The sequence below is a fragment of the Microcaecilia unicolor genome, chromosome 9 (assembly GCF_901765095.1).
Source record: "Microcaecilia unicolor chromosome 9, aMicUni1.1, whole genome shotgun sequence".
Lineage (NCBI taxonomy): Eukaryota > Metazoa > Chordata > Amphibia > Gymnophiona > Siphonopidae > Microcaecilia > Microcaecilia unicolor.
The window spans coordinates 62673581-62695911 of NC_044039.1; the positions used below are offsets into that span (position 1 = coordinate 62673581).

Genomic DNA, 22331 nt, shown 5'->3' on the forward strand with positions numbered 1-22331 from the left:
TTGTCTGAGGCAGGAGAGATTTTTTGTGGTTCATGCCAGTGCTTTGGTACCGTTCATACTGAGTGTTGGCTGGCTGCACAGGTCCACATATAGCAAACCTCAGAGGTTCTCTCTATCTCCAACTGCTGGTAGATGGACATAACCCACAAGTCTCTGGATTGATCTGTTGGGACTAATGGAAAGAAAATTATCAGGTGAGAACTAAGTTTTCCTTGTAATCTGCCATGGGAAGCCTGATGTTATAAAGGTGATAGAATTTATTGAGATTAAATGGAAGTAGAATTCAACTCTTCTTTCATTGAGGCACATGGAATCACATCTTCTATTTTGTAGATACACAAATGGATTATTTTGTTTTTAACATGTTTCAGGGGCAAGTGGTTTTATAAGTCAAAATAAAAATAAATATTTTGTTTCATGCAGATCTCTCTTGTTTAAACATAAATGGGCTATAAGCCCCTTATGCAGTCCATTGGTTTTCTTATATTTTGTGCTTGTGATGCCTTATACTTTGTCAAAACTGAAAACTCTTATCTCTATCTGGTCGATAATAAAAGGAACACTATCCACCCTAAAAAGTTGTTTTGTGGCTGTGCATGAGGAATTGTGATATTGACTAGATAAATGTATGTTTGTGTCCCTAGTCATGCATCCTACGTTTATATAATCTTTTCAAGGAATCCAGTTAATCATTTAACATTAGTGGAACATAGCCACAGAGGCATGGTATGGTCACGTTTTTAATATGGTAATATTAGGGCCCATCTAAGGAACCAGGCTATTTTTAGTTAGTCTTCACTGGACCAAACTTGTTTTCCTTGTGCCATCCACTATCCAGCAGGATAGGCAGTGTCTTAAAAGGTGGAGGATGGATATATATTTTTTACATTTATATCGCACATTATTCCAAGCAAAGTCGGATTCAATGTGGCATACATTTGAAAATACGGTAAGACAGAAAAATAGAATTCAGTTATATCATAGGAACAAATAGATGGATATGTCTCAAAAATATAACAAAGTTGAGATTAACATATATACCCAACTGGGCATTTAAAAGTTTGTCCTTTAATGATACCACATGTTCAGAAATCATAACCATAAGTAAAGACAGTTATTCAAAGATTATCACATGCACACATTAGAACAGGCATTCATCACATTGCAGAAGTAAACAACAACTTCTATAGAGTACATCCAAAATTTAATTTGTATTTCCTTATTTCTGTCTTCCCAAATTCCAGACAGCAGATGTACAGATCAGCAGGACCCAAAGCAGTCCAAAATAAGTAAAGTCAGAAACAACACAGTTTATACCTAATTGGTCAACTACCATTAGGATTCACCTTTGGGTTTAAAAAGCAAACCTTGTGTAAGTAAGGTCTGGATAAACAAATTAAAACAATCAATGTTTAAAGCAAATGCCCATATATATTACGTGGTAGAAATAATGAAACAATGATGGAATATTTACATAGCAGGCAGACTGCGCCAACAGATTTATTTTCCTCTGAACATAATTAACTTTGTATGAACGTGGCGGCTAATAGCGTGCTGAACTGGACAGTGTTGGCACATTTAGACTGACTGGACTTCTGCATGAAGTAGCTCCGCTCTCATTATTCAATATCTGTCTTTTAAATAATAGTAAGAAAAATATCAAGTGCATTTTTATAATATACATCTGCAAGCCACAAAACAAAAGGAGCAAGTTCTCACAGCCATCTTTTTCTTTTGATGTAAGCACAGAAAAAAAAATGCTCCCAGGTTTCAACCTAATTCATGTTGAATGTGGGATATAAATGTAATAAATAGATAGAAACTCTGAAAGTTGAGCACCTGATTTTCATAACATGATGTCTGTTTTAGTGGCATTTACCAGGAGAAAAATATCTCTGCATGAATATAGCATGTGCTAGAGTGTCCCTGTAACCAGCCTCTCCAAATGACATGCTGATTACAATTTATAACAAATTACTACTCTACCTATGAAAAGTTATTCCGTTATTATACTTCTGTGTACATCTGTATACTGCACAAATCAGCATGTTTGAAAATATAAGTGAGATTAAATACAAATGCTACCAACAATAAAGAGTGACAACATTATGAGCTGGGTCTCCCTTCCACTTGGTGGCCAGAGCTAATCCTGCTTAGCTTGGCTTTTTTTTCCCCCCTGGTATGGGCTCCAAACCACCTCCTCACTGCACTGCTTGTCTTGGTTTACCCGCTCCACAGCTGACCTGCACCCAGGATCCACTCACGACTGGGACACACAAAACTTCAGCAGTCTTATAGTTCTTGAAAACCACAGGTCTTTATTTTCTCAGCACCTTTTAATACAGTCTTAATCTTCAAGCAGTTTCCTCATCAACAATGCAAGAGTCAGTTCAGTTTTACCACATTCAGCTTATTAACACAATTGTAGCCTCCCCTCATCAGCACTGTCTTCTACCCTTAGATAGTTTATGGGTTAGCTTCTTCCACCAGTGGCTTCCCCACTGGATTATTTTTTCCTCTCCAAGTATACACAGCTTGGGCCACACTCCCGCCACCAGAGCCTTTACCTTTCCTGAGGAATTTTGAGCAAGCCCCCCCCACCAACCTCCATGCACTCCTCCTTTTTCTCTTCACCTCCTTCCTCTATATCTCATTTCATCTCCTCCACCCTGGGTTCCCCCAGCTGCTGCTCATTCCCTGGATCAGAACTCATTTCCCAATCATTCACCCCTCCCTCCAGTTCCTGAGATGCCCTAGAGGTTTCTGGGACTGGTAGTTTCTCTCCCTAACTAGTGTTTTCACTGGGGCTTTGACCACTAGAGGGCAAACCTTTTGTCTAGAAGGGATTAGTGCAGAAGAATCATTACATTTCAAAGGAAAACCTTTTCCCCGTCCCGGTCTCAGCATGACTGGAACTGGACTCCTTTCAGAGTCCTCACAACATGGATGCAGCAGCTCATAGGTTTGCTTGCTTTGTTTTGAGAGTAGGATGATGACAGCTGTGCGGAGAAGGAGAAATTGAGACTGGCCTAACTGGTTTCAACATTTTGACGTCACTTGGTCTCCTTGTCTATTAAACCTTCTTGGAGGATGGACCGTGGGAGCAGGCCAGGGAGATATGTGGCCCCAAGGAGGATGGTGAGCACTAAAAGAGACAGGGAAGAAGGTTAACGTGGGGAGAGAGAAGGATATAGTAAATGCAGGACAGGGAGGGAGAAGGACATAGTCAATACTGGACAGGGAGAGGGTAGGGATATTGGAATGCAAAGAAGCAATGCTGGAAAAAGAAGAAATGGGGACACAGGGGCACTACTGAAAAAGGGGGAGATAGGGGCTCTACTGAAAAGGAGGGGGATAGGGACACAGGGGCACTACTGGTAAGGGGGTAAGGAAATAGGGACACAGAGAGGGCACTTCTGGAAAGGGTGAGGAGGAGATAGGGACACAGTGGCAGTACTGGAAAGGGGAGGAGGAGATAGGGACAAAACGGGGCACTACTGGAATAGGGAGCAAAAAAAAAAAAAAAGACCCCCTCCTCTCTGCCCAAGGAAGCCAGACTCGTGCAATACTGGTGAAACAGAAATGCATTTTCTCCTGTACTTTGCAAAATAAAAATAGAAAAAAATGTACCTTTTACAAAGCAGGTACATCTCAATCCTTACAAAGTATTAAATACCAATAATTTTTTTTCTACCGTTGTTGTCTGGGAATTTGGCTGGTCCCAGTCCTTTTTTTTCCCATGTTCCATGAGTCAGCCTTACAAATTCTTTTCTTGGTTGGTCTTTCAATTTCTGCTCTCTCCTCGTCTTCTTCCTTTTCTTCTCTATATCTGTTGGCACTGATCTTTATGTCCCCACTATCAAATAGCTGCCAAGTGATCCAGTTCCAGAAGGGAGATTTTTCAACCAGTCCTAGTGTGAACTCACACCCCAAGTTCATGTGGGATTTGCAGTCCCTAATTCTACCCATCAAAATCTGCACTGCAGTACATCCAAAATGACTTAAGAAAATGAACTCGGACCCGTGCAGGGTTGCCAATTTGAAGATATCGGAGATGAGCATTTTAAAATACTGTCATATTCCTAATATCAAATTCAAAATAAAATATCTTTCCTACTGTTTGAACAATTTATTTTCTCATTTGATTTGGTCCCACTGTCTCTTTTCTGTTTCTTCTGCTTTGATCCTAAAATTGGTCCCTCTGCTATTTCTAATTTCTACCCAATTTCAAACCTTCCCTTTATTTCCAAGCTCACCAAGCCCACTGTACTTGAACAGCTAGAGAATTTTGTGGACCAAACTAACATTTTGCACCTAAACCAAACAAGATTTTGATGTGGTCACAGTACTGAAACAGCCCTTATTGGAATTATCATCTTCATCCAATACAATTTTGATCAGGACAAGACAATAGTGATAATTTCACTAGATTTAAGCGGGCCTTTTGACTTGGTCAGTTATGATCTACTCCATCACTGTCTGCATGATACTGGTGATACTGGTGTAACTGGCATAGCACTTCAGTGGTTTACCTCTTCTTACCTCAAATAGCCCAATTTATTTATTATAAAGAAAGGAAACCTGATCAGGTGCTCAGGCCAAAGAGGCCAAAGGAGAACTGAAAATAACATACAAATAAAGAAAAAAGCATCCCACGTACTACAAGGGAAGGCACCAAAACTACAAAAAAAAAAACATGCTGAGAGCTGTGCTGAATTGAGACTGCTTGACTGTAGAAAAACCATGACTGCTGGTCCCTGCACTCATGTTGGGTGAGAAGGCACCCAGGCATGAATAGTGCAGTACTACCAAAAGCTCAAGATACCAGAATGGTGAGTAGCGTCCATGTTGGGCTCTGTCATTGTGGATAGCCTGAAAACCTGAATGGCAAAGGGGTACTCCAGGTCCACCTAGGGAAACACTTCTCTAGGCCCCACTGTAATATTTATAGCACCGTCTTTTCATACGTAGGTTAGGGCTGTTATGGTGTGGTAAGTTTTCAGTATAGGTTTTGGGGGTCTTTTTGCAGGGGTTTGTGTTACTTCACAAAGTGTCTAGCCCTATTTGAAAGTAGGCTGTAGGGCAAGGGCCACCTTTGGTGGCCTTTGTTACCCAAAATAAAAATGTTCAAGACTAGTGTTCTTCACATCCTGTAGAGTCACCACACAAACAAAAGCCCAATTTGATTTAAACCAGGTATCTAGCAGTGGAAGGAATGTGTGTGCTATTCCTGAGGTGATGGTCACGATTTGAATATTTTTACTTTGTAGTTAAGATAGGTTGCCTGCTCTGGCCAGTCCAGGGACCTCTTCTGCATTCTGCCTCCTGATGTAACTTACTGTTTCCATGTAGGCAGGTCACAACAGAGACAGCCTGTATTAATCAGTGCCCGCTACAGCTCCTGAGCAACAACACAGACACTGCTGTCCAGCTGACACCAACCGGCGCCTATTTTATAAAAGTCTGCTCCCCCTGAGATGAAAACCTGGCTACGCCCCTGCGCTTCACCATGATTCTCCTGCGAATTGCCAGAGCCAACTCAGAGTTTCTGATCCAACCTCTATTCAGAATGCCATCTCGGGCCCTGTTTTTTGCTTATTTTAATCCTCCCACTGATACTAGTCAGGTCATTACAGCAAGCGTCCCAAGGCCAGAAGGTTCTTCCGAAACTCTGTTTCACAGGCTCTAAATCCTGCCACCAGATTCTGGCCCCCTCCTTACCAGAGTTATGAAAGTTACCTCAGCAGCATTTCCATCTGACCCAAGATACAGAAAGGCTCGTTGATAGGGCACTGCTCTAAAACCACTGGACTGGACCTGGAAGTTGCGTATTTACTGAGATTTACACAGTTGCCTGTTTTCTTGCACAGTTCCTAATATATCTGGCTCACTCTTAATATTCAGGTTTGTGGCAAACTAAGGTAAGGGAGCACACCAGCCTCATGGGGACTTCTCCCTCTTGGGCAGCAAGAGGGCATGTGTTATGCTGGAAGGAATGAGTGACTTATGTGCTTTGTTATAATGTACTGTTTTGCATAAGGAATAGTGCATGCAAATCTCTCTCATGAATATTCATTGTGGATATCCTGAAAACTTACTGGCTGGGTTGCCTCCAGGACTAGGTTTGCAAACCACTGGCATAGGCTGTTGATGTGACTTTTTATTCATTCCTGCCAAACAGAAGTTGGAAAGAATTACACAAAAGGGATTGAAAATCGCTGTCTATCTTGGGGGTAAAGTAACTCCTCAAAAATGTAATTGACTTAGATGAAACTTTGTATGTTGGGAAAAACCAGTAAAAGACACATTGCGTTCAAAAATAGGCAAAATTGGGCTAGGGGTTCTGGAAAAATAAGCTGCCCCAGAAATGCATTTCTATGGGAGCATGTCTGGGGGCAACATAACTCTTTGAATGGAATGGGATGAAACATGAAGATGAAGGAAGTAGACACGATGGAAGGTGAAATTAAAAGCCTTTATTGTAGAGAGAGGGTAAATGGACATCTGACATGGCCATGTTTTACCCAGCAGGGCTGTTTTAGGGGCGATACAGTACCTGGAGAAATAATCCTGTCGCTTTCAGGTAGAATACCAGAGGTGTGACATTACCAAAACACCCAGGGAAAACAGAGCATTCAACACAGAGGAAGACTTATTGCTCAAGAGTGCTGTTTAGTAACCCTGTAGGGAGTTTTGACCTATACTGCTGTTACACTTTGTGTAAGAAAAAAAAACCCTTTGTATTTTTCCCCTTTGTCAAATTGGGGGGGGGGGGGGGGGGGGGGGGGAGAATTAATAATAATAGAAACCCCCTCTCCGTGGTTGCTTTCATTTGAATGTCTTTCTGTGTTTCAGATCTACACTGACTTTGATGAAATTCGACAAGAAATTGAAAATGAAACTGAAAGGATTTCAGGAAATAATAAAGTATGTATATGAGAAAACAGACATCATATAATACTTAGGTATCTTGCAAAAATGTTTTGCGATTCACTAAACCTGTGCTTATTAATGAAGGGATGTTCTGCAGATTATACTGTTGATACATTAGACTGGTATTACAACACAAGCAGTAGGGATGTGTGCAAGGCAAAACTTTTTCGGCTGTTTTCAGATTTTTCAGGCCTCATTTTTTTTCAATTTATTTCAGACATTTGTTTTTAATAAAGTCAGCATGTATATTACAATACTAGGAGCCAGCAAACAAATAAGCAATCATGAACATATCTAGTGTAATTTTATAAAAACAAAGCTCAGTTTAACCTCACTTTAAGTTTTATGTTAAATTCCCTCTCCCCAGTCATCAGCACAGCTAAACTCCAAGATGTACATACTTCTCCCTCCATGCCCCAGAATAGCAAGACAAAGTGAGAGCATTCTTCTACAAACATAATTGAGTTAGGGGACCCCACAACTTTTCTCATTTCCTCCAAGCCTTTAAACGTGTAGCCCTGATCTTGCCCATGGTACAGATATATTACAAATGGCACTTCTGAGTCCGAATGGAGTGAGGTTCAGGGCTTTTCCAAGCTTGAGCTAATGTTTTGTTATAATTAGCCCCAGATCAGATTTATTAAGCAAAAAAATTCCAGGGTCCCACGGAATTTTATAGCCCAACATAATTTGAACACATCAATAAGCTCAAGCCTTCCGACAGTACCACCAAATATGACTCAATTTGCCACATAGCCTCCAACAATAAGATGAGAAATCTGGGTAACAATGATGTATGCAAACCGGTGTAAGGGACCAGTGATACAGCATCTTAGAAGAGGTCTCCTGCAAATTCATATCTTAAATGGTAGTGTAGACTGCAGCCTCCATCTTCTCCCAGTCCTTAGCAGTATAGTTGAACCCCAGCTCTACCCTCCCACAGAGGGGTTCTACCCTGGATTAGAGCCCGTACTCCCCTTAGCTGGAGGTGAAGCGGTCGGTCCCTGTTGCAGACTTACTACTGGGCTGCTAGCTGTTTCAGGTAATTTTGGGGAAGCAGATATACTGTCATCAAGCAAAATAGGCTTGTAACCCTCAGCAACTTCTGGTACTTCTATCAGAGCAGGGTAAAACCCTGGCTTTGAAGGAGCACTGTTTGCTGAAGGGTTATAAGGGGGAGGTTTATTTCCCATTAGTTTATCAGATTCCTGCTTCCACAAAATAAACATTTTTAAATGTTCAATTAATGATTTTCCCTTTTTTTTGTTCATTAAGCAAGTTAATGCGGAGCAAATCACTAGGCAACAGACTACCTGTCCTATTACATTGAAAGAAAGGATTCTTCTCACTTAACCCATTTCTCACTGTACTTTATAATTTCTTTCTGTTCCTCTGGATTTGCTACACAAACTGTCTCTAATGGGGAAGTCATACTGATAAATTTCTAGTTAATTTGATAAGTAAATGAATGTCCAGCAGCTAGAGTGACAAAAATGCAAGAATATACTTCACTAGAGAAAAACAGTAGAGCAATAAAAAGACACCAGCATAATTACATGCACTTATACCAAATATAGTATATATCACACTTACCCAGGAAAGACAGAAAAATATAAAAAATACGTGTCGCACTTCCCTTCAGTTTTCCTTTTTCTTCATAACAGTTCTCCCCTCGGCCGGAATACTCAAACACAACAGTATTAGCCTTTTCACAATGCTCAACCTTTTACTTATCTGAACCCCTCTTGTCAGTTAAAGGACTGACTGGGGACGTTCGGCCACCAAGTTACCTTGAAGACAGAGGTCACCCACCTGAGGCAAAGCACCCTCACTTCCTCACACGGGGCACCAATGCATTCCTGTCTATGTCTCAGAGACAGGAGTAGCCTTCTGGAGGTCTCCTGGGGGGATGGACCCTTGAGTAAATCTTTACTCCCCCCAGGCAAAGAAAAACTCTGGCTACTAAATAAGTATTAGATTCAATAAATGTTTATTCAAAGAAGCCAATATAAAGAAGCTAATAAGCAATTATTCAGATATTAAAGAAAATAAAAGCCCCAACAGAGTATAATGTGTAGCAAATAAACAGAGTTTCCATATCATCAAGCTGATCAATCCATAGACTGGTGGGTTGTGTCCATCTACCAGCAGGTGGAGATAGAGAGCAAACTTTTGCCTCCCTATATGTGGTCATGTGCTGCCGGAAACTCCTCAGTATGTTCTCTATCTCAGCAGGTGGTGGTCACACACAGCAGCAGCTCTGGCTAGGCCTCCAAGCCTAATCCTTAGGTTTTGTTGAGGCCTGGGGTTGAGGGCTCTTTTGAGCAAGTGCAAACCTGGTGGTGCCAGGTCCCTCCTTTTCTCCCCCCTCCCGCTGGCTCCGTTAAAAAAAAAAAAAAAAAAAAAAAAAAAAAAAATTTTGAACGGCCTTAAAGGCGTTTATTTCGACGTTTATTTAAGCGTCTATTGCAGCTACTCACTGAGACACCAGGTCGTTACAACTCGGAGCGGACAGCAGGTAATTTTACCTTTTTATAGCGGGCGGGGGTTCCCCGATTCTTCTCCTCGTGGCACATGGCGTCGGAGGGCGAGGGCGCAAAGGGTCGCTCCCCGGGTCGCTTGAGCGCTTCTAGAGGGGATGCGGGGGTCTTAAAGCCTGATTCGCCCTTGTTGGGTGGCAGTTTCGCGACCGATGAATGTCCCGGTCCTTCCTCCGGCGTGGCGGTTTTTCCCGCCATAAACGCCCATCCCCCGCTCCTCGCCTCCGCCATCTTGGCCGGCCACGCGGCTCGGACGGCTTCTTCTTGGGCCGCCCTTGAGGTTGGAGACATTCATGCCATGAACGCCCTTAATTTGGGCGACGGCACAGAAGCGGCTAAAGTTAAGAGCCGTTCTTCCCGCGCGGCTCCTTCGCGGAGTTTCGCGCCGGACGCCATTTTGGATGCGCAGCATGTCTCTCCCCCGCTATTGCGAGCGCCGGTTGAGAGCGCGCCTAGGGCTGTTGCCCAGGCTGCGGAAGTGCACAGTCTGGGGGGTTTCTCCCCCGAGTTTGTTTTACTGCTGCATCAGGCCTTCCTCATGCACAACGCTGCCCCCGCTCCCTCCTCTGGTAAAGAGGTTGAGGTTCCCAGAGGTAAACGCCCTCGGGTTGATTCCCAGGCCTTGGAGGAATTTGTCTCCTCCGATGTAGATGAGGGCAGCGTGTCGGAGGTCTCCCAACGGTCCTTTGCGGATTCCTTGGAGGAGACGGATCCCCGCTCGGTTGGAGCGGATGACCCCTCTGCAGCGCGGCTTTTTCGCCCAGAGGATTTGCCCAACCTGTTGTTACAGGCCATGGACACTTTGAAGATATCCTCTCCGGAGGACGTCTCTCCCTCAGCCCCTGTTGGCTCTGCCATTATGCTGGGGACGAAGCGCCCGCCTAGAACCTTCCACGTGCATGATGCCATGCACACCTTAATTTCAGCTCAATGGGATGTCCCAGAAGCGAGCCTTAAAGTGGCTAGGGCTATGTCCCGCCTCTATCCTTTGGCTGTGAGTGAACGTGAGGCCTATCTGTGGCCTACCGTGGATTCTTTAATCACTGCGGTGACTAAGAAAACGGCATTGCCGGTGGAAGGTGGCACGGCCCTAAAGGACGCCCAAGACAGAAGATTGGAGGCGGCCTTAAGGTCGTCCTTTGAGGCGGCTGCTTTAAGTTTGCAGGCCTCAGTTTGCGGCTCCTATGTGGCCAGGGCGTGCCTGACTATGGTGCAGCGGGCTTCCCCCTCGGATCATTCCTTGAGGGCTGATTGGCCGGCCCTGGAATCGGGCTTAGCCTATTTGGCAGACTTGCTGTATGATGTCTTGAGAGCCTCAGCTAAAGGCATGGCTCAGACAGTCTCTGCGCGGCGGTGGCTTTGGCTGAAACATTGGTCTGCTGACCACGCCTCTAAATCCCGCCTGGCTAGATTGCCTTTTAAAGGCAAGCTGCTCTTTGGGGTCGAGCTGGACAAAATCGTGACCGATCTCGGCACGTCTAAGGGCAAGAAGTTACCAGAGGTCAGGGCTCGGGCTAGTGCTCGTCCCGGTACCTCCAGAGGACGGTTTCAGGAAGCCCGTCGGTACCGCCCGGGCAGGTCGGGTTCTTCTGCCCCCTCTTCCTTTAAGAGGAATTTCTCCCCCAAGCAGCATTCCTTTCGCAGAGACCGCCGTCCCGGAGGTGCTCCCTCCGGTCCTCCCCCAGGGTCTCGTACCCAATGACGGGGTATTGGTCCACGCCCCAGTGCAGATTGGAGGATGGCTGTCCTCGTTTCTGGGCGAGTGGACCACAATAACTTCAGACGCTTGGGTGCTGGAAGTCATCAGAGACGGCTACAAGCTAGAGTTCTGCCGACCCTTAAGAGACGGGTTTGTACTCTCTCCCTGCAAGTCTCCGGTCAAAGCTGTGGCAGTGCAGCAGACTTTGGACAATCTGATCCGCCTGGGTGCGGTCGTTCCGGTGCCAGAAAGTCAGCTTGGCAAGGGGCGTTACTCCATTTACTTTGTGGTACCAAAGAAAGGAGGTTCTGTCCGGCCTATCCTCGACCTCAAAGGGGTCAATCGGGCATTGAAAGTGCGGCACTTTCGCATGGAGACTCTCCGCTCTGTTATAGCGGCAGTGAAGGCAGGGGAGTACCTGGCATCCTTGGACATCAAGGAAGCGTACCTGCATATTCCCATCTGGCCTCCTCATCAACGCTTTCTGCGTTTTGCAGTCCTGGGACGACACTTCCAGTTCAGAGCCCTCCCTTTCGGGTTGGCTACTGCTCCGCGGACCTTTTCCAAAGTAATGGTGGTCATAGCGGCCTTCCTGCGAAAGGAAGGAGTACAAGTCCATCCTTATCTGGACGACTGGTTGATCCGAGCCCCCTCTTATGCAGAGTGCGGCAAAGCTGTGGACCGGGTAGTTGCTCTTTTGAGCTCCCTGGGATGGATCATCAACTGGGAGAAGAGCCAGCTGCGCCCGACTCAGTCCCTGGAGTATCTGGGAGTTCGATTCGACACCCAAGTGGGCAGAGTGTTCCTGCCAGACAATCGGATTGTCAAGCTTCAGGCTCAGGTGGACCAGTTCCTAGTAGCCTCTCCTCTTCGGGCTTGGGACTATGTGCAGCTGTTGGGCTCTATGACGGCCACGATGGAAGTAGTGCCCTGGGCCAGGGCTCATATGAGACCACTACAACACTCTCTGCTGCAGCGCTGGACTCCGATGTCGGAGGATTATGCGGTGCGTCTTCCCTTGGATCCAGCAGTGCGCAAGGCGCTGAGCTGGTGGATGCAGACAGACAAGTTGTCTGCGGGAATGCCTCTGGTGACCCCAGAGTGGATTGTCGTCACGACGGACGCCTCGTTGTCGGGCTGGGGAGCCCACTGCTTGGGAAGGACAGCGCAGGGGCTCTGGTCTCCTGCAGAGGCGAAGTGGTCTATCAACCTCCTGGAACTCAGAGCCATTCGGTTGGCGCTTTTGGAGTTCATCCCGGTACTGGTGCTGAAGCCTGTACGGGTACTGTCGGACAATGCCACGGCTGTGGCCTATGTCAACCGCCAGGGAGGTACCAAGAGCGCCCCTCTAGCCAAGGAGGCTATGAGTCTATGCCAGTGGGCGGAAGCGAACCTGGAACAGCTGTCAGCGGCCCACATTGCCGGAGTCATGAATGTCAAGGCGGACTTTCTCAGTCGCCATACCTTGGAGCCCGGAGAGTGGCAGCTATCTGCTCAGGCGTTCTTGGACATCACGAAGCGCTGGGGCCAGCCGAGCCTAGATCTGATGGCGTCATCGGCCAATTGCCAAGTGCCGCGCTTCTTCAGCAGAGGACGGGACCCTCGATCCCTGGGAGTAGATGCTCTTCTCCAACAATGGCCGACACAAGAGCTTCTCTATGTGTTCCCGCCCTGGCCCATGTTGGGCAGGGTGCTAGACCGGGTGGCAAAGCATCCCGGCAGGATAATCCTGGTGGGTCCGGATTGGCCCAGACGTCCCTGGTATGCGGACTTGATCAGGCTCTCAGTCGACGATCCTCTGCCGCTGCCAGTGGAGCAGGGCCTGTTACATCAGGGTCCCGTGGTGATGGAGGATCCCTCCCCCTTTGGTCTTACGGCCTGGCTATTGAGCGGCAGCGTCTGAGGAAGAAGGGCTTCTCAGACAAGGTCATCGCCACTATGCTGAGAGCGAGGAAACGCTCTACTTCTACTGCTTACGCCAGGGTTTGGCGTATCTTTGCAGCGTGGTGTGAAGCAGGCTCTCTTTCTCCTTTCACTGCTCCAATTTCTTCAGTGTTGGCGTTCCTGCAAGAAGGTCTGGACAAAGGCCTGTCGCTCAGTTCCCTTAAGGTCCAGGTAGCGGCTCTGGCTTGCTTCAGGGGCCGCCTGAAGGGTGCTTCCCTGGCTTCGCAGCCAGATGTGGTGCGCTTTCTCAAGGGAGTTAATCACCTGCGCCCTCCTCTGCACTCAGTGGTGCCTGCGTGGAATCTCAACCTGGTGCTAAGAGCATTGCAGAAGCCGCCGTTTGAACCCTTGTCGAGGGCATCTCTGAAAGACCTGACGTTGAAAGCAGTCTTTTTGGTGGCTATCACTTCAGCCAGAAGAGTTTCCGAGCTCCAGGCGCTCTCATGTCGAGAGCCTTTTCTGCAGTTCACTGAGGCAGGAGTGACTATTCGCACAGTGCCTTCCTTTCTGCCCAAGATTGTTTCTCGCTTCCATGTGAATCAGCAGCTCTGTCTCCCTTCCTTTCGTAGGGAGGACTACCCAGAGGAGTACTCTGCTCTTAAATATCTGGATGTGAGACGAGTCATCATCAGATACTTGGAAGTGACCAATGATTTCCGGAAATCGGATCATCTGTTTGTCCTGTTTGCAGGTCCTCGTAGGGGTCTGCAGGCTGCTAAGCCTACAGTGGCAAGATGAGTCAAGGAAGCCATTGCAGCGGCTTATGTGGCCGCGGGGAAGGTGCCGCCTATCCAGCTGAAGGCTCACTCCACAAGAGCTCAGGCGGCCTCGATGGCAGAGGCCGGTTCCGTCTCCTTGGAAGAGATATGCAAGGCGGCAACTTGGGCTTCGGCCCATACATTCTCCAAGCATTACCGCTTGACTGTGGCTGCTCGGGCGGAGGCCCGGTTTGGAGCTTCAGTGTTGCGGTCAGGGATTTCTATGTCCCGCCCTGGGTGAGTACTGCTTCGGTACATCCCACCAGTCTATGGATTGATCAGCTTGATGATATGGAAGGTAAAATTATGTATAATCATACCTGATAATTTTCTTTCCATTAATCATAGCTGATCAATCCATAGCCCCTCCCAGATATCTGTATTGTTTTATTCTGGTTGCATTTCAGGTTCAAGTTTAGTCTTCAGTTACTTCAGAAAGACTTCGTGTTCAAGTTTTTTCACTTGGATTCTTCAAGAGTTAAGACGAGTTTGTGTTACAGTGAGCTGCTGCATTCCTCTCCCCTCCGTTTTACGGGGCTGGATTGAGACTTAAAATTCTGCCGGCACTCCCTCCCGCTTCGTGCGGCTGTAGGGCAGTTTTGTACCCCTCCCGCTTCGGCGGTGTTAGGGTCAGTCAGCTCCTCCCGCGGTTGCGGTTGCAGGATAAGCCAGATCCCCCCGCATCGGCGGGTGTGGTGTCCCTCCCCCGCTCCGCGGGGATGAGCTGGACGGATTCCCCTCCCCCACTTGTGTGGGGATGAGCTGGGTTAATTCCCCTCCCCCGTTTCGGCGGTGGTGAGCTGGGCAGAGTGTCCCTTCGTGGGTGTAATTCTCTAAGTGCTGAGTCCTGCGGATGGAGCTTTGATATCGACATACTGAGGAGTTTCCGGCAGCACATGACCACATATAGGGAGGCAAAAGTTTGCTCTCTATCTCCACCTGCTGGTAGATGGACACAACCCACCAGTCTATGGATTGATCAGCTATGATTAATGGAAAGAAAATTATCAGGTATGATTATACATAATTTTACCTTTCCCTGGGAGCTGTTGATATGTCCACCTACTAGTATAGACACACTGAGGCCCCTAAATAAATATTTGAATAAAGGTGAGCCAGTTGGTGTAGTCCATCAAGATTTTCAGAAAGCTTTTGACAAAGTTTCTCATGAGAGACACCTGAGAAAATTAAAAAGTCATGGGATAGGAGGCAGTGTCCTTCTATGGATTAGGAATTGGTTGTTGGACAGAAAGCAGAGGGTAGGGTTAAATGGCCATTTTTCTCAATAGAGGAGGATGAATAGTGCAGTGCCACAGGGATCTATACTGGGACCGGTGCTATTTAACATATTTGTAAATGGCATGTGAAATTTAATGTGGACAAATATAGTAACACGGTAGATGGTGGCAAATAAAGACCAGTATGGTCCATCCAGTCTGCCCAAAAAACTCGTTACATATGGTATGAAGTGATATATCATATGTATACCTGATCTTGAGTTATCCTTGCCTTTTTTTAGGGAAGTCTGCCCAGTACTGGCCTTGTTCTAAAATTTCTGAAGTTATTTATTTGGATTTTGCTCACACCTTTTCCAGTAATAGCTCAAGGTGAGTTATGTTCAGGTACAGTGGGTATTTCCCTGTCCCTGGAGGGCTTACAGTCTAAGTTTGTACCTGAGACAATAGAGGGTTAAGTGAGTTGCCCAAGATCACAAGGAGCAACAGTGGGATTTGAATTGGCCCCCTCTGGATCTCAAGACCGGTGCTCTAACCACTATTACACTCCTCCATTCCAAGTTGTTAGAATAGCCTCTGAAAAGCTCCACTCCAGCCCATCCAAGTCTTTTCAGCCTCGATCAGGGCACAGATCGTAGAAGTCTACCCATCACTGGCTTTCCTACCTAATTTCCCCTAAGCTTCTTTGGATTTGATCCTTCTAAACAGGATTCCTTTGTGTTTGTCCCACACATTTTTGAATTCCGTTACAGTTTTCATCTTTACCACCTCCCTCGGGAGATTATTCCAGGTATCTACTACCCTCTTAGTCAAAAAATACTTCATGACATTATTTCTGAGTCGACCCCCTTTCAACTTCAATTCATGCTCTCTGGTTCTACTACCTTCCCATCTCTGGAAAAAGGTTGCGGATTAATACCCAGTGCTTTTTTGTACTGCTATGCGCCACTACAGCATACCGGCACTTTTTTTTTTTTTTTTTAACCTCCCGAGTCCCCTTCTCACTGCTCCTGTTTTCTGCTTGAGAGTGGGGGATCCCAGATCAATCAGTACAGGACCTGGCCGGCACCAGCACACTCGGCCTTCGAGCCTATCCGCTCGTAGAGGCCCTGTTGGTGTTAAAGAGGGTGGAAGGCTTGGGAAGTCCCTGTTAGTTCCACCCTTGTGCTGGGCCTTGTACTGGCTGATGCTGGGAGCCCGGACTTTCAAGCAGGAAGGCAGCGGAAGATGGAGGATTAGCGGGGGGAGGGAGAATCGCTGGACATGGATAGCAAGGGAGGAGAGGAGAATCGCAAGACATGGATGGCAGGGGAGGATGGGGAGAAGGAGAATCGCTGGACATGGATGGCAGGGGAGGGCAGGAAAGAGAGGAGAATCGCTGGACATGGATGAGATGGGAGGGCAGGGGAGAGAGGAGAATCGCTGGACATGGATGGCAGGGGAGGACACGGGGCAGAGGAGAATCGCTGGACATGGATGGGAGGAGAGGGCAGGGGAGAGAGATTTATTTATTTGTTAGGATTTATTTACCGCCTTTTTGAAGGAAATTCACTCAAGGTGGTGTACAGTAAGAATAGATCAAATATGAGCAATATGCAATTAAAGCAGTAAAAATATTCAAATAATACAAAGTATGGCATAGTATACTACTTACAGTGTTACGTAATAAAATATTATAATTGATAGTGAAGGGTAAAGCAAAGATGTAACATATGGATAGGTAAGAAAGTAGGAAGAGTTAGAAAGTAAGGTGACTGATTTAAAGAAAGTTGAACATGAGGTCAGAGGGATAGTTAAATATTATCTCAGCTAGGGATAAACATGTCCTGCTGCAGTATGTGCAGCCCGAGTCACTCCTTCTGTGTGTGAGTGAGGCTAGCAAGTTAGTTAGTTACTTCCATTAAAGGCCTGGTTGAAGAGCCAAGCTGTCACCTTCCTGAAGTAGAGATAGTCGTGTTAAGTGGAGTCTTTCAAACAGTGCATTCCAGAGTGTGGTGGCTACTCCAGAAAAAGCGTGCTTGCAGGTTTCACATGGTGTAATGTCTTTTGGAGAGGGTGTGAGTAGTGAAAGTCCTTGGGAGGACCTTAGTGTACTTGGTAGTGTGTGGAGGATCATCCTATTTTTGAGGTGCTCAGGGCCATTTCCTTTCAGGGTCTTGAAGATCAGACATAGAGTTTTAAATTTATCCCTGTATTGTACTGGTAGGCAATGAAGTTTTTGCAAAAATGGAGTGATGTGGTCATGTCACTTGCAATCTTCTATGAGTCTTGCTGCTGCATTCTGAATCAAGTGGAGCTGGTGCAGGCCCTTTGTAGACAGACCATTGTATAGTGCATTGCAGTAATCCAGTCTTGATGTTATCATGGCATGCACAAGTGGGATAAGATTTACCTTCTCGATGCAAGGAGGGAGGCAGCATAACTGTCGCACATAGTAGAAGCAGCTCTTGAAGGTTGCTTAGATTTGGGGAATCAGAGTAAGTGTTGAATCTAACTGTATTCCAATTTGAGAGATTTGTGTTAGGGACCCAGAGAAGCTCAGTTTTACAGGCAAAGTTTGTTGTGTTTAGCCCATTCGTTTATTCATTGCTGTGGGTAAGTCAGGTTCAATGGGTATGTGTAGCTGCACATCATCCGCATAGATGTAGAACTGAGTGTCCATTGACCGAATCAGCTTAGCTAGTGGCTTGAGGTAGATATTGAACAGAATAGGTGACAGTATCGATCGTTGTAGTACCCGCAGGTCAGTGTCCATGGAGGTGATGAGTTGCTGCCAAACATGGATTGTTGCCTGTCTGATAGAATTTGAACCAGGCAAGCACTATTTCACTGATACCTGTTTCTGTCAGTCGAGCTAGCATGATATCATGATCCACAGTGTCAAAAGCTGCTGAGCAATCTAGCAGTACTAACATCGAGGCGAATCCCTTGTCTCGGTTTCTGTGAAGATCATCTAGTAGGGATACGAGGGCCGTTTCTGTTCCATAACCGGGTCTGAATCCAGATTGACATGGATCTAGCCAGTTTCTCTTTTCTAGCCAATCATTAAATTGAACACAGACTATTTGTTCTATGAGTTTCCCTAGAAATGGGATGTTGGATACTGGCTGGTAACTTTCAAGTTTGTCCTGGTCTAGGTTGTTTTTCTTTAGCAGAGGGCGAATCACTGCCCTTTGTAATGCTGTTGGTAGTTGCCCATTAGAGAGGTGTTGTCACGTCTGTGGTCGTGACCCCTCTCAGACTTACCTTATTTCTGGGGGTCAGCTTCTGAGCTGGCTTCTGTCTGTTCTTTCTAAGTTTGCTCTATCTCTGTGTGCTGGCTGCTTCCAACATGGCTCTAATTACTCCATTACACTGCACCTGTGTGTGTTGAGCCTCTCTATGCTTCAGTATGCTTTCTGCCTGCTTCTTGGTTTGTGCTCCCCTCGTCCTCTGGTGACCAGAACCGGTGGCTGTCATAGACTGTCTTGCTGTCCCTACCCGTTCCAGGCTTCAGCCCAGTCCGGTCCGGATCTTCCAGGCTTCCAGACTTGTCTTTCTTGTTTGTGCCTGAACAGCACCCATAGTTGCCTTGAGATTGCTGCAGCTTGAGCCTCAGGTGCTGATGGGCTTTATTAATCACCTAGAAACTTCTGTTTGCGCCTTTGCATCGTCTAAGGTCCCTGGTATGTTAGAGTGCTCTGTGCATTTCAGCCTAGTCCAGTTCTAGTCTGAGTTTCTTGCTTGTGTCTAGTTAGCTTGTGTATAGCTTATTCTTTGTTAGCTTGTGTGTAGCTTCTTCTAGTTAGTCTGTGTGTAGCTAGTTTTGGTTATATTGCTTATTTTCTAGTCTTGCCCTCTGGTCTGTATTCCTGGCTTGGGTTTCTTTCTTAGTGGCAGCTTTCAGTATTGCTCTGCTCCCTGCCTGTATTTTTAGCTACTGGAGCTTCAGCCATAGTCCTGTTCTCTGCCTGTATTTCTCAGCTACTGGAGCTCCAGCCATAGCCCTGCTCCCTGCCTGTATTTCTAGCTACTGGAGCTTCAGCCATAGTCCTGTTCTCTGCTTGTATTTCTTAGCTACTGGAGCTCCAGCCATAGCTCTGCTCCCTGCCTGTATTTCTAGCTACTGGAGCTTCAGCCCTAGTCCTGTTCTCTGCCTGTATTTCTCAGCTACTGGAACTCCAGCCATAGCCCTGCTCCCTGCCTGTATTTCTAGCTACTGGAGCTTCAGCCATAGTCCTGTCCTCTGCCTGTATTTCTCAGCTACTGGAGCTCCAGCCATAGCCCTGCACCCCTGTCTGCCTTGCTTTTGTCTAGGTGCCTGTGGGCACTTCTGAATCCTGATTCCTGGTGTTCCTGCCTGCTAGTTCCAGTACCAGTTTTCCTCCAAGCCCTGCCGGCTGCCTGCACCCGGGGGCTCAACCTCTGGGGAACAGTGGCTAAGTGTAGGTGAAGCCTAGGTCCAGTCCCATGTATTCCGGTCCAGTGTGTATCAGTCCAGTGGGTTCCAGTCCAGTGCGTACCAGTCCGGTGCTTTCCAGTCCAGTGTGTTCCAGTTCAGTCCGGGGATCCAGTCCTGTTTTGCCTTGTCTAGTTTGGAAGTGATTTTGCCTGCCACTGTCGCTCCACGGCAGGGGTCCAAGGGCTCACAATCCAGTGCTTCCAGGAGAAGCGTGACAGGTGTTCACAATTTTTGTGGCACCTTTTATTAGGCCCTTACTTGCCTGCTGCACTACTTTTGATGGGCAGGGGTCAAGGGAGCAGGTAGTCAAATGTCTCTTAGGATTTTGTCAAGGCTGTCCTCTGTCATTGGGTTAAAAGTGTCTCATCTGTCTCTGTCAAGAGGGGGCGAGTTTGTGCACTCCTGGTTGACTGGTTGGGGACTGGGTGGGATTGACTGTAAATCCTGGCGGAGACTTTTAATTTTGTTAGCAAAGTATGCAGGAAAATCATTGCCGTTCAGTTTAGACTGGGCAGGCTGGTTCTGTTGTCGGGGTTGCAGTAGGCTGTTTACTATACTAAACAATTGCTTGGTTGAATTGGTAGCCATTGAGAGAAATATTGTTTTTTGTTTGCTATTAAGGCTTGGCGGTATTTTGCTGTGTGCTTCCTACAGTTTAGCCTGTCTTCATCCAGGCAAGATTTGCGCTTTCTCCTTTCCGGTTTTTGTCCTTCGCGTTTAAGGATCCGAAGCTCTGGAGAAAACCAAGGTGAGCGCTTGAGTGGGGCATAAGACCTTTTTTAGTGGTGCTGTTTTCTCTAAGGTCTTGGATAAGTGTGTATTCCAAATATCAAATTGTTCTGACACTGTTGTCTTTTCATCCAAATGCAGATAGTCCAAGGCCTCTAGGAAATTCTCAGCAGTCAGCTTTTTTTTTTTTGTCTCTGATCACCTTCCAAACTCTGGGAGGTGCCATTTGTTTCAGATGGTCACTTAGGGAGAATTTAATTAGAAAATGGTTTGTCCTTGATAGGGGTGTTATTTCAGTACTGTTATCCCAGAAGTAGAATACCAGGTCTAGTATGTGACCCTTTTCATGGGTTGTAGAATTGGTCACCTGTGTAAATCCTAGTGCTGTCATCGTGTACAGAAAGGCAGCTGTGGTGGTTTCTGGGGTTTCGATGTGTAGATTGAAGTCTCCCATGATCACCAGCCTAGGCTAATTCAGGGTCACTTGAGTAATCAGATCAAGGAGTTCTTGCACAGATAACGTGTTGTTTTGAGGTTCTCTGTATACCATAAGCAGGCAGATTAGTTTCTCCTCTTCAGGTTGAATTAAAATATTTTCATTCATGTAGCTGGGGGGTGGATATTCTGCGCAGTTTGATTGTATTCCGAATCAAGTCTGCTCCCCTCCACCCTGTCTTCCTGGTCTTGGTTGATGTTGGATGTTGAAACCTGTTGGGCATAGTTCAGCCAGTGGTAAACCCCTCTTTCATCTAGCCAGGTTTCACTTATTCCTAGGATGTCAAGATGCTGTTCGTTTATGGCATCATAGATCACCGAGGATTTCTTTGCGACTGATCTAGCATTCACCATTCCTATAGTTCCCAAGGGTGGTGTGGGGGTGCTGGGGGTAGCTTTGGTGTTTGCAATGAGGTGATCTTTTAAATATTATGTAGGTGTTTGACCTCTTGCACTTTTGCCACCTTTTTGGTTGGTGGGATTATGGTTTCCTCTCCCACACACCACTGGGATGCTCGCATGGTCTTTGGGACCAAGGCACATTTTTTGTGTCAGAAGCTAGTTAGGCAAAATTTCACTGGGTGGCACTGCAGTCCATCCTGTGGAGTTCACCCTGTAGATCAGTCTTACTAGTTGGCAATGCAGGGTTAAGGCTTTAAATAATCTAAAAGAGCAGACCTTTTTATAGTTGTAAATTCAGACCAGGCCTGTGAGATCAAAGGCTTCCAGCAATAGAGAAACAATTGGCTGTACTTAGCACTTCTATGTGAATTTCTTAGACAAGATGCAGAGTTGCTTTAGTTTTAAGGAATGTAACATTCAGAATTTTAGAAATAGATTGTACAGTTAAAATAAATTTTTAATTCACAGATTGCAGGTATTAACTTTAGACTTTCTGGTTCTGATATTCTTGGATGGTCCAGTTGATGCAGGTTGCTGTAGGCTTTTTCTTTGTTGTCCAGGAGGAGGGTTAGCTGTAAATAAGGATCCAGCTCCGATCATAGGGCATGAGGAGAGTTATTTGTAATATGAAGGGAAGATAAAATTTCCTTTCTCCAGCCAAAATAAATGGAAGAAGTTCAAAGTAAAATTGAGGACTGGTGCCTTAACACAGACTGAGCAGAAGTCAGTAAAAGTTTGGGTTGTAAATAAGCAGAAAATGTAATTATTTAATCTAAGTTACAGAGTCTGATGTGAACCCAGCTAGCCATCCACCCACCCACCCACCCAGAAATGCTGGAAATGGATGGAGATAAGAGCAGGAGAACTGCTGGACATGGAGGGAAGGACGGGGCAGAGGAGAATTGCTGGACGGATGGTGGAGAGGAGAGCAGGGGAGAGAGGAGAAATGCTGGACTTGGATGGATGCGAGAGAATTATTGCTGGATATGGATACAGAGGAGGGAAGAGAGAGGAGAAATGCTGGACATGGATGGAGGGGAGGGGAAAAATGCTGGACATGGATGCAAGGGATGTGAGAGAGGAGAAATGCTGGACATAGATGGAGGAGAGGAAAGAGAAAAGAAGAAGATGCACATGGATGGAAATGAGAGAAAG

General features: G+C 46.2%; 1 protein-coding gene across 7 annotated transcripts in view; it reads left to right on the forward strand.

Annotated features, from left to right (window-relative positions):
- Nucleotides 1-22331, forward strand: part of DNM1L (dynamin 1 like) — an 817883-nt gene that overhangs the window by 211270 nt on the left and 584282 nt on the right. For all 7 annotated transcript variants that reach the window (XM_030213773.1, XM_030213768.1, XM_030213772.1 and 4 more), the window contains one exon: nt 6856-6927. In XM_030213773.1, coding sequence (XP_030069633.1) covers nt 6856-6927 — 72 coding nt within the window. The remainder of the gene's footprint in view (nt 1-6855; nt 6928-22331) is intronic.